We start from the raw sequence: 13203 nt of genomic DNA on the forward strand, positions 1-13203 counted from the left end.
CACTCTGGTGTATTCTCCAACTGACCCTCAAGCCTCCTCTTATAGTTTTTTTGTTGAGTCTTCAACGGTCGAGATTACATCTCTAATCAACGGCTAAAATTAGATTTAGATTTGGCTTGATTCATGTCCTTTAAAACCTTCTAACCAAGTTTTATATTAATACCCATTAATATTTTGTTTTTCCTAAGTTTAGACTTAGGAACTCCATTAAAAATATTAATTATTTTAATATCCCCTTAACCAAGTAGAATCTGCCCAAACCATATTTGGGTCTTGGAGATCTCATGTGTTTTTGCCTCTCCACCAATTTTCATGGCCAGAGCACATCTGATGCTACCCCAAACCAACACTCCCTCTTAGCGAGGACTGTGCTCTAGTAATTCTCCACACTGAGCATCACCTTGATTATACGACATCGCTACCTGTGTTGATGCTAGGCCTCCCCGCCCAGCATCCTTTGCACTGCTACATCCTGTACTGCTACCCATGGCTCTGCCACTACCACTGCTACATCCGTACGGCAACTCCCTCTACATCTGTGCTACTGCTGGTCCTTTCTCCCAACACTGTATCTGCATTGCAGTTCTCTCTCATCATGCCGCATCATGCTACTGCACTGCGACTCAGTTACTGAGAAGTAAGTAGCTGATCCACCCAACTACTGACATCCTTGTTAGGCTAGAAACCCTCCCAATGTTGAAGCTCTCTCTACCGCTATCTTGTGCTCCCTCTGTTGCCTCTGCACTAATGTAACAACTTTGTGCCTCTCACATTGTTGCAAACCTCTCTGTGCCATCCTGCACTGCTGCAACCTCCTTTGTGCCTCTCACACTACTGCAAACTCTCTACGCTGCCTGGGACTACTGCACTCTAGCACTCTCTGTCGCTTCATCCGCATCCACTTCTACCGACATCTGCCATCCTGCTACTCTCACTTCGGAGCTCTCGTAGCCAGGTATGATCCAAGAGTTTGGGTACCTCAAGGATCCTGCCCATCATCGCCTATAGTCCTCCTCACTACAACTTTATGTCTCCCCACCTCTTCTCTAGAAGTACATGAGCACTCATGGCACAATCTTCATCCTCCTCTACCTCATTTTCCGCCTTTGCTGGCGCTACTTTGGAGTCAGACACCTCTCCCTTATTCTTCTTCCTCGGACACTAGTTCCCATAATGCCCCAGTTCCCCACAGTTGAATCACTTTATCTTGGAGAGGTCCTTTTTCTTCCTCTTCTCCTGCTTCCCCGCAGCTGCCAGAGCTGCATCCTATTCCTCCTCTTTCTTGACCTAGGCTCCTCTGCTGCTACTTCCCTTCTTGGCCAGTCGTCTAATCTCTTCTTGGTGAAGAGTTGCCCACAATTCTTCCCAATCTGGAAGATTCACTCTGCCCATAATGCTCTGGACGAATGTCTCCCACTCCTCGAAGACTGCGTTTAGGGCAATTCTCTCCAAAGGGCTACCCCACTTTTGGTGGGCTACAAGGCCATGACATTGGTGCAGTTTTGATGCAAGAAGGAAGGCTCCTGTCCTTTCAAAGTAGAAAACTTAAAGGAAATAACTTACTGAGACGCATCTCTAAAAAAGAAATGTTGGTCATACTACATGCAATTAAGAAATGGTGTCCATGCCTAACAAGAAGACACTTCAAAGTAAAAACAGATCTTAAACTCAATATTCATTTTGGAATATGCAATGTGAGGAGGTTCTCCCTCTTGTTTATTTTTTGTTTTACTTCTGCACTTGTTTTCCATTTTTCTATCAAACTAAGTTGCATATTTGGAACTACATTTCAGCCATAAAACAACTCCTTCACATTTGTATAGATAAGTGGAACCCTTAGCCCTCCAAGACTTGATTCTATAGCTTTTTTCAAAAAACATTTTGGGTTGAATTGTATCAAACTAGTTCCTTTTACCTTAAGTACACACCAAGTGATGAATGCATCAAATAAGTTGTTTCATCCATGATGTTGAATATAGAAAATTAAATCCCTTGGCCATATAGCCTACCTCAAAGTAGTTGATTGTAACATAATAGTTATTTCATTCGTCAATGTTTCATGACTCTATTATCCCTTAGATTTATAGGAACCAATCTCATGTCATCTCATTTGATTGTTACCCCCATTTCCTTTCCATACCCCCTTTTCCATTTCCACTACCACACACCATTACTACAACAACTTTGTTTTATCAAGGCTTAGTATTTGTTGTCTACCTTGAGCTCCCACTCTATAGCCTTGATAATCAAGATATTCCTATCATTAGGAAATCCCCCCTTGAGTTGGAGAAGAGCCAATAATAGATAGAGGAAGAGCTACTGGTGTAACAGTGGGTAGCCTTCTTGAGTGACACAAAACTAACACCTTGATCATTGGGACTTTAAACTTTTGTCGATGCAATATTTTGTTGTAACAACCTGATAGGATAGGTTATTATGGATACTCCCCTCAGAGAACAAAATGTTGTTTCTATTATGGAGAAATTTCTTTGAAGTTGGCTTAATAAAATGAGAAAAATGAAAGTTATTTTTCAGAGTCTTGAGATAAATTATATTGGTTGACACGTAAGGATTATAATCTAATTATGGACATAGAACTCAAAGGAATTTGAAGAACTTACATTGGCATGATAATTTCTAGTTTGTAGAAATTATGCCTATTCAAAGACAAAATTTTGTAGATGACAATTGGGCATTCCTATCGATAGTCTATACTATTTAGAATCGCTCAACTTTATGTGATAGGTTACCTATCTATTTTGGGTATGTCTAAGGAACTTGCAAATATTTCATGTTGTCAAATGTAGTTGATCATGAGAGATTGAGGTTCGTACAATTTTCCAACTTGTGGTTTTGACCACTAGGCATATGCAACTATAGTTAGGTGTACTTACATAGGAGTTGGATCAATGAATTATTTTCATCCTTACTTTAAGGGAAGACTTCAAGAGGAAGTGTTTGAAAATGGTTGCGATACTTTGTTTTAGATCAAGGATGAAGTTTCGCAATTGCATCTATCTTCTAGTGAGGGATTCCAATAAAAGACAGCAAGCATTCAAAGAAAATGATTTTTTCGATACGGTTAATGATCTTGAAGACAAAGACATGCACATCAAATGTCAAGAGCTTTATCAACTTACTAGGGCTCTCATTTGAAGGGGTGTGTTGGAGGACCAAATAACAAGCCCAAACATATATTAGCATGTGAACTATTGTGTTTTATGCAATCATATATATTAATTTTAATGTCAATGGTATGTTGTCAACATGTGTCTACCATATTAATATTAATGTTAACTGATCAAACAACCATAGCAAGCTTGTGATGCAATAAATAACGTATCAAGAATAACTATATTTTCTAAGAATGGTAGCATATCTATATGGGTGGAAAACCTCATGGGATCCCTTCCCCTTCCTCAAAATATCTTTGAATGGAAGATGGCTCAACTACTAGCTACAATAGGGGTTGGTAACCTCAAGGGACTTAACCATATTTAAAGCTATGACCTATGGACTCCCCATCAAAAACATGCCTTGCGAAGATGGTTCCACTGATTGAACTAACCGTTGGAGACGATTATCTCAACTCTTATTTGTTTATTATTTTTGTTTCCACACAAACACACACAGACACACACATCTATATCTCAACTCTTATTTGTTTATTATTTTTGTTTGCATGCGTGCACACACACACATACATACATATGTATGATGATTATCACAACTCTAATTTGTTTATTATTTTTGTTTGGATGTACACACACACACACATACATACATATGTATGATGATTATCGCAACTCTAATTTGTTTATTATTTTTGTTTGGATGTACACACACACACACACACATATAGGGTTTGCATAAAAAATATTGCAACAAAACCCAGTAGCGAGAACAAAATACAAAATTAGGCTAGAGCCATAGGTTCAAAATGTAAAATTGTACCAAGTTCTACCTAGAAGGGATAACCATCGAAAGAACCCTATTATACCTTTTCAGATATACTACTTTACATATTGTTGTGGCAAACATACTACTTGAGAAAAGAAAATAAGACATATAAAAGTAAGAAAATACCAAATACTTGTCCTCTACTAGGCATCTTGTAATCGATGTGTTTTCATTACAACCTCAATTGGGGCCTTGTTTTCCTACTAAATTCCATCAACAACTTGAAAGACATTTCCTTGTTCTAGTTCCATTATATGGGGGGAGGAAGAGTCCCTAGACAACCAAGAAAACTCTATTGTATGGGAGGAGTCTTCCTAAGAATGAGAGTTCACCACACTATTCAGAATGCCAAGATGTACCACGAGAGATCTCCGTATTTCTATTGTGTTGGATGCCCAGAAGCACTTTCACTTCCTTATGCCAATTCCTCAAATAAACTACATGCTTGATTGTATCAATAGCACAACTATCTCTTGCTATATTGTTTTGCTAATGTTTTTGCTCCAATTATTCTTTCCATATCTTACATATGATCCTTGCATTCACAAGTCCACATTGGGCTTCTCCAATATCCTTCATACATCATTTGAGGCCACTCTTGAAGTCCACCAATTTGCAAGGGATGTGACACCCTTTACTACAATGACACTTGCCATCCTCCTAACTAAGCACAAGGCCAGAACATGACTAGGACATAGCCAGGACAATACCAAAGTGAAAGCAAGGTACTCAAGAATGTAGGAACACAAACTCAATGACAAGGGATAAGGACCCCGTCCAAGGTGCAAAGCTACCAAATATAGAGAAGTGGTCAAAACAAAAACCCAAATGAACCAAACCCCTGAAATCTGAAGCTGGCACTTGTCTCAGCCAAATAACCCACATTAAATTCCCAACTTAATGCTTTGCATAGGTGTGATGAGATGTAACCAGTTCTGAAATGCTTGTCGTTTCATAAAGGGTACACTTAACAAGTTACTAATGCTATCTCCCATTGTATCCATATACTCACTATGGGGGTACGTGAAAGGATGAGCCCCTATTTATATTAGTAACCCCAATATTTGAACCAACACCCGAATTTGCTTGATGACCATCCAAGGAATCTTCATGGTAGAGAACATTAAATATATCAATCTGATCAAAACATTGCACTTTAACTACTCTATTAACTAGATGAGCTAGTAGGGGTCGTCTAGGAAGAGTTTTATATTGAATTTCTTAAAGAACTGTCAATGAGTTTCCCACCATGAATGCTTCCTTTTCTCCTTCAGCTTTAAGAAGTAGAATGCCTTTGAGCAGAGCTAGAGCTCCTACTTCATTATTCATCATAATCCCAATTCCCCATGCACACTTTACTTCCTTATTTCCTTTGGAGTCCATAATGAACCCCCCACTGACCTTTGAGGAGCTTATACTCCATTATTCGTCATAATCCCAATTTCCCCATGCACACTTTACTTCCTGATTTCCTTTGGAGTCCATAATGAACCACCCACCCCCAATTTGCATATTCTATATTTTCCTACACTAACTGCATAAAATATTCATTTACTTCTTGTAAACAATTTAAGTCTCAGACTAAAACTTTGATGTTACCTATGTTGTTACAAAGGAAATATCAATAAAAATATAAGCAAACATAAAACTCATCGTACAAGTTGTACTAACCTGCATCCAAGACAACAACTTTGTCACAGCCCATTACGGTTGGTATTCTATGTGCAATACTTATAACTGTACAGTCTGCAAACTCAGTCTTGATTGTGTTCTGCAACAATAAATCTGTTTGAGTATCAACTGATGCAGTTGCCTCGTCAAGAATGAGGATACGACTCCTTCTTAAAAGAACCCGACCAAGACAAATAAGTTGCCTTTCTCCCATACTAAAGTTCTCTCCCTTTTCAGAAACTGCAAGATGACAACAAATACTTTAACGCATAATTTAAAACAATAAAAGTCCCCTTATTTCTCAAATTTTCAAATAGATTTGCTTTACATTTTCAATTCAATTATTTAAATAGGCAATGCAAAGAATGAAAATACACTACTTATAATAAAAAATCATGCAATGAGTGTTATTACGATACATACCAAGAGTATCCAGCTTTTCTTCCTTCTGAGAAATCACATCAGCTAGCAGGCATTTCTCCAATGACTACAAAAGCATTAGGAATTGTTCAATTAATCATGAAAAGTAAAGGAAAAAGTCATAATGATTAATGCAAAAAGTTGCACAAACATTTTTTCCATCTCTCCATCAAGAAAATAGCCAAGAAAAATAAATGACAGAAAAGCAAGAATCGACCTGAACTATTAAATCGAGGAAAGCCTAGAAAAGATACCAGCTGTAGAACAAATTTAAACACTACACTTAGAAAGGAATGGGGGAAACTCAAACACCCATTCAATGTCTAAACAAATGTGTTGTGATACTAAAATCAGATTGATCAACAAGATTCAGAATACTAAATATGCCCCACAAATCAAGTTCACGTGGAAATTGCCAATACAAGTTATGACATGAGCTAATTTTAAGGCAACAAATTGGAAAGTAGGAATTATTGAGATTTATTAAAAGCAATTCGTTGCAGATGATTTGAAGAGAGAAAAATAGCATTGATTTCAAGGGGAAATATAAAATATTTGTGTTTATTTTTCCAAGGGACTTCTAATTTCTTGTCATTTGTGGGGAACCTTAGGACCCAGAATCCCATGCAACCAATCTTTTTGTGTAATATCCTTTCCCATAAAAATATGCTAAGTGAATTCCTCATTTTTTGTAAATTATGGATGGGGAAAATTGTGGATACAAACTTAGGAAAAGCGGGTGGACATTAATTAAATTAATGTTGTATGGTAGTGGAGGCGCCAAACATTAGACATAGGGGAGATTAATCACATAGTGGAATGTGGGGACCACCCCATGATGAAATACGCACCCCTTGATGGAGAAATTCGAATGGCTAAGGAGGGGGCTCAAATTGCTTGGTGAAGGGGCCCACGTGAAGGAAGAGAGCAGCAATTATAAATAAGAGGAAGGCAGCATCATTGAGCACTTTTGATCATTTGATATTTTACACTTTGTTGCTCAAGCCATTCAACTAAGTCACCAGGGCTGTTTAGCAGCCGAGGTTTCCAAGGGGAAATCTCACCCTCTTCTTCGGTGGACCACGAGTGCCACCCTAGGGAGGCAAGTTCTACTCATCTTTGGTAGCTAGGAGGATACCATTCAGTTCCATGGATTTCCTTGGCCAGTTGCGATGCAGAACCAGGGAGTACACAGTTCCTTTAAGAGAGTGGGAGTCAGGAATTGAGGCCACATCCATTGTTGGGCTTTCATTGTCCAAATTACAAGAAGGGAAATTGCAGGAGGAGAGAGACCCACATTCAGTAGTACGAATTTATAGGGATTGAGTCTGTGTCATCTTGCCCAGAACTGCACAGTCATTTGTGCGGGCCAAGTGTGGAGAAGGTTTGAGAGAGAGATTGAGGAGTTGGGGTTGCTTGGGATTGGATTGGTGGAGATTGCAGGGGATTTCCTAGCATTTTGGATGAGCAGCTAACACAAAATCTGTTGTAGGTTACATTTTTTTCTTGTGAAGGAGGGCCAAGCATTTGGGGTCAATTTTGAGCATCAAAACTAGGACAAACACTTTCTGGGTTTATTGAGGAGATGCCAAGATTAATTTGGCAGAATTTTCTAGGCAAATTTGAGGGTCAAACAGGGGTCCCATCTCAGTGAGCAGCTAAAGGAGCTAGGGGAATTTGGGCAGAAATTTTGAGGTCAACATTTGGTCAATTCCTTCGTGGTATTAGTGGAGAGCCCGGGGTTAATTTCCCGAAATTTTCTGAGCACTAGAGGAGACCCTAGCAGCTATTATTTGCAGCTAGCAGTGTAGTTTTCACTCAGACATGGCAGAGATTGTTGGGAACAACCACTTTGCATGTTAGAGCAGTTGATTCTATTACCTGGATATTCTTAGCTTGCCTTGGGAAAGCCCAGGTGCATGCTTTTTGATTTTACTTTTGTACCCAACAATTAGATCAATAAAATGGCTTAGCTCAACGTAGTTTATGGAGATTTTTGGTTGTTTAATGTGCTGTAAATTTTTGTATGTGTTTTTGCTATGTTTGTTTGTTTATCATTGTAAATTTCCATTAGGAATATTATAGTGGTATCAGAGCATGATTTTGGCCAACTGTGGGTCTAAATCACGCTAATGCTCAAGTGCTATTATGGGCTAGAATTCCAGAGGCTAAAACACTAGCTCCACATTATTCTTCAGATTGAACATGTGCCCAAAAATGTCTCAGCACGAGAAATTTGAAAATTATACTAGGAGCCTTGAGAGACTGGTGGGGCGGCTCAAAGAATGGGTGTCAACGAGGGCAGCAAGAAGAAAAAGTAGTTTCCGACCTGCAGACAAAGAAAATAAGAGGAGCATGGTTATTGAATGAAATGCTAGCATCAATATTGCAGAGACGAAGATGGGAGGCGAAGGTAGTGACGAGATGAGAGAGAACATACCCATTGAGGAGGGAGTTCATCTAAATACATTCCATCCAGTTGAGCATAAGGCTAATGGCACGTAGGAGGAACACGAAGATACACCTAGTGTGAAGTAGAAGTCACCCCTGTTGGAGTTTTCTTTAGTAGCCCCAATAGACAGATTGGTGGAGGCAGTTGAGCACACATCCATTGTTGAGGTATCCATTGATGAGGCATCCAAGTCTATGACAGAGCTTCAGAATGACAGCCACCTACAGCTGACTGATGAGCATGTCTTGCATGTTCGGTTGTCTATGGAGGAGCAGTTGGAGGCTCATGTCGAGCCCATGATGGAGGAGGATGTGCAACCATCCTTTCGGCTAGCCATTGATAAGGGTCAACATAGAGACCACACATTTGGATTTTAGCACAGTTCGCTTCAGAGGCGCGCTAACATGATCTACAACGTTATCAACCCACCCCTACGCATTGGATTGAGAGAGGCAGAGTTGTCTAGACCAGAGGGGATGACCAGGTTAGCAGCACTGTTGGGTCAGCTTTGCCCATTGGCAAGAGAGAGATGGAGCTACCTAGTAATATCTCATGTGTTGACCTGGATAGCGGGATGAGACGATAAGAGTTGCACAGGGTGTAACGTTCGCACGTTGGGGTTGTTCTATGTGCAAGAGTTCTTGCATTTGATTCCTCACTTGGGGTTGGATGGCGAGATATTCTAAGTTGGTTCCATGTGGAGTGGGCTATGGAGATGGTGGTCGACCCGAGTGTAGCTCAATAAGAGCTTCCAAGCACTCGAGATACTAGAATCCTAGACTGGCAATGGGATCTGGGTGGGACTACCTATCATTTCCCAGGTATGTCGGTTGACTACGACCTGGATGGTACAGTTAACCTAGCAGCTGAGTGTGCACATTCGCTAGGGGAGTTTTGGTCGGCACCAGTGGCGACCAGTTTATGGATAGACTCCTTGGGTTGTCTTGGTATAACGCCTGGACATGGGATCACGAGGTGATCAACATACTCTGGCAGGAGTTTGTCGAAGGAGGTGGCATTGGGAGGCCACCAGACGATACCTTGTATGGAGTTGGGAATTCTTCACCTTTGTGTGGGGCATAGAGGACACAAAGGAGCATAGCAGTGGTGGCATCACTACTAACATATAAGGAGATTCACTTCTCGGATCCCTCAAGGAGGATTTGGAGTGAAGATCCCTTCATCGGCAAGTATAGTGATGCGACGATGGAGGTGATGATACCAATTAGGTGTGGGTCGACACATAGAGACACAACTCTAGGCCATCACATCCAGGGATGTGTGGGAGCATCTAGCATTGAGCAGTGGACTACAAATGGACATGGAGGTGCATGGTGGTGTATCGTAGAGTGTTGGATTGCATGGTGGAGTAGGAGTGTCTTACATCACCTTGAGTACATGCGAGGAGTGACTAGTGCCTTGACACGGACAGGGCACGGGACGTTACAGGGTGGTATCGCAGTAACCGAGGATATCCTGTGGTGTACAAAGACAAGTCTTCGACTGGTTTATCAGGAGATCCGAGACAGAGAGAGGGGCATCCATAGGGATATTCTTTAGTAGCCTAGCAGACTCTTGATCCTACCATTGGGGACCTACCCACCCATGACTTTCCAGTTGAGACATTTGGCGGAGGCATTGGTTGATGGATATAGGCTTAGGTACGACATTGTTTATTATCGAGGTAGAATAGGTTCCACTCCTCGGCTCACACAAGGGGGAGTCGATTGCGAGGGATCTGCATGATGCACTTTTGGTGGAACAGTCCGAGGTGTCACAGGAGCTTGAAGCATGGTGGATGGTAGACTCGTCTACAGGAGGGCACCCAGACTCCGAGCAGTATCCAGGTGTATCGTCAGGAGTTGGGATAGTGGATTTCACTGCATGGTCTGGCAAAAGCAAGGCAAGTTGGCCTGCATGGGACATGTTAGCCCTGAAGTGTAGCGCTGCCATTTTGGAGGCTAAAAGAGGGAGATGATCTACTTTTACATCTCAGATAGGGCCCCACACGGGCCATCACCCACTTTCTCACCCTTCCACTTACCTTTCGTTCCGCCATTTCCTAACCCAACCCTCACATCCTGACGAAACCCTCTACTCACCTTAAGCCTACATAAATTAACTCAAAAAGCCCCGAAAAACCGTACCTTCCCGCCCATACGTGCCCTTCGCACATTTCTCGAGGACACCCTATACCTCTGCGTCCTCCACCGTTGATCTTTCACCGCCGATTTGACAGCCCGCATTTCACCCAATCATTGAAACATGCTCGATCTTTTCCCCCAGTTAGATCACCCCTGCCAGATCTAACAGCTCTCACTCATATCGCACGGGAAACTAGCGAGAGGAATACCTGCCCAATAAAGGCGGTTTTTCTCTCTCTTCTGCTGCAACGTGTCATCCGCTGAATGGAATTGGGCAGACTCCACCATTTACCACTTATCGCCCAATGAGCGCCGGATAAAAACCATAACTGCCCGAGCCAAACCACCCCTGGGTGTTATCACCCACACGCCTCTTCCACCTGATAACTGTCTGATCTGTCCACCTGAGATCTAACGGTCCAGACATGTCCCGCTCCCACCACGACCTCAAATCCCCTACACATGATCTCCACCGTGCATTTCCCCCCTATCCGACGGCCCTTGTTCACAATCGTCCCTAACGGTCCTCCACCACTCTGTCACCTCTCTGTCTATCCAATTCAACACGTCCATCCACCCATGCACTCCATACTCCACTCCCTATCTGTTATCCGAAAAAGAAGGTGGCCGACTCTGTCAGTGTGATGATAGTTGGACCGCTGAACCGAATTAACAAAAAGCATGGCTGAAGGAAGAAGGACACAACACGATCCAACAAACAGGATTAAACAGTCATGGAGCTCCACTGCCATAATTAAGCCAACTACCTAACAGGACAGCACAGTACCAGAATTGATTAATGTTTTTGTGACGGGAAGGAAATTGCGTCCTAGAACGCAATTAGAAAATTAATGTCGGTAGGTGGTCAATTAAGACATCTCCAACCCTAAACGGCTAAGGATCATTGTAAAAGTAAACTATAAATAGCCGAAAGCAAGATGTAATCAAGGTTGTTGTTGTGCGATTCAACTTTTGGAGACTATATATATGCTGTTCCTTGCAGCATCTCATCTTCATTTTCAGTAATACAAGCTTCTTTTGCTGCTACATGCTCGATGTCCATTTCCCTTCTTTTTCTAATCTTGCACCTGGATTGGTTTGTTCACGCTTTCTCCTATGTCTAATGCTAGATAACTGTCATCTTATCTCTGCATTGGTGAATTGGATCTGTTGTTGAATAAGTCATCTATGTTTCTTCTGTATCTAACACTAGATAACTATCATCTTATCTCCGTTTAGATAGATTATATTTACAAGTTTCATTCACTAGCTGCAGCTGGCCATCATACATTGTGTATGCATCTGCTGGTGTGGTTAGTATTCTTCATTCACTCACTTAATCTGCAAATTATCGAGCGTTAGTGGTCTAAAGCCTTGTAGTCTGAGGGTGTTCATGCATGTCTGAAGTGAAAACAGAGTTGAAGTGGTTATCTAGCTTGAAGCAAACCATCATCCATTCCAATAGTTCCTAGAACAATATTGAAGATTATATGTTACCAGGCATCTCCAAGCTACAACCTAGGAGAGTTTCCTGGAGAGCTAACATAATTGGCGCCATTGTCGGGGAGAGGAGATTGAAGCTCAGCTTCCCTGGGAGAACGACATAGATCCAGCTTTGATGATAGACAAAGTCTGGACACATTTTTGGTTGTAATCATCTATCTGGCGACTCTACTGGAGGCCGAACCTCTTGGCGACTCCACATCATATTTCTGGCTTAGTTTGTGAGGCATACTCGGAGAAATCCTCAGAAGTCACCAGCTGACCCAGTACCTGACCCTGAAAAGATCATCAAAGGAAGAAAGATATCACAGAAAGGAGCATCAGGATCAGGTAAACCTAAACAATCCTCTATACCTCTGCAAGAAAAGCTAGTAATAGAACAAATACATGTCGAGAGTATAGCCTCTAACACTAGCAGCGAAGAAAAACTTTCAGGGATTCATAAAGCTCCTTATTCTTTAGGTTCTCCTCTTGCTTTAAGCCCGAAGGAAACCTCATCTCCTATCCCTCATATTCCTTTAGTCCTGTCAGTCACCCCTCAGCGTTCTGGCTCTCGAGCATACTTTGAAACCAGTGCTCCAGCTTGTGTTCTGGAATGGATGCCCAGCCAGGCATTGATAAACGAGTAGCGGAGGTGGTTAGAAGGGAAAATACAACCGACGAATTAGCTATAGCTAGTGATTTTCTCGTTTCCATAAGCTTGCTTTTCCCTCCTATTATTATAAAGACAAGGTCCGGAGGGTCTTGCGCTTCCTAGTGCAAGGACCACGCTTCCCTGCTTATTGACATGCTTATTGGAAGGACCATGCTTCCCTTCCCTCTCTGCGTGCAGGTCTGACCCAACCATTCTGACTAATGAATGGAAAGACCCGGGTTCTCTCTATCGGCTAGCGGTAGTTTTACTTATAACCAAATAATATAAGGGCCAATCTATCTATCTCTATAGTCTAATGATAGGAGCTTATGAGCTGATGGCAGCCTTTCATCCAGACTGCCAGTACTCTTCAATCCACCACAACCATGGCAGGTCCACAAGCACTCACCAAAATGGAA

The 13203-nt window shown here is 41.7% G+C and overlaps 1 protein-coding gene across 1 annotated transcript in view; it reads right to left on the reverse strand.

Annotated features, from left to right (window-relative positions):
- The window catches only part of LOC149158733 (ABC transporter C family member 14-like), a 414770-nt gene that overhangs the window by 68430 nt on the left and 333137 nt on the right, over positions 1-13203 (reverse strand). The window contains exons 17-18 of the mRNA XM_089434081.1: positions 6055-6118; positions 5632-5871 (exon numbers count right to left, since the gene is read on the reverse strand). Coding sequence (XP_089290207.1) covers positions 5632-5871; positions 6055-6118 — 304 coding nt within the window. The remainder of the gene's footprint in view (positions 1-5631; positions 5872-6054; positions 6119-13203) is intronic.

Source organism: Pinus tabuliformis, chromosome 5_2 (assembly GCF_031772625.1).
Source record: "Pinus tabuliformis cultivar Carrire ecotype Pingquan chromosome 5_2, CPIR1, whole genome shotgun sequence".
Taxonomy (NCBI): Eukaryota; Viridiplantae; Streptophyta; class Pinopsida; order Pinales; family Pinaceae; genus Pinus; species Pinus tabuliformis.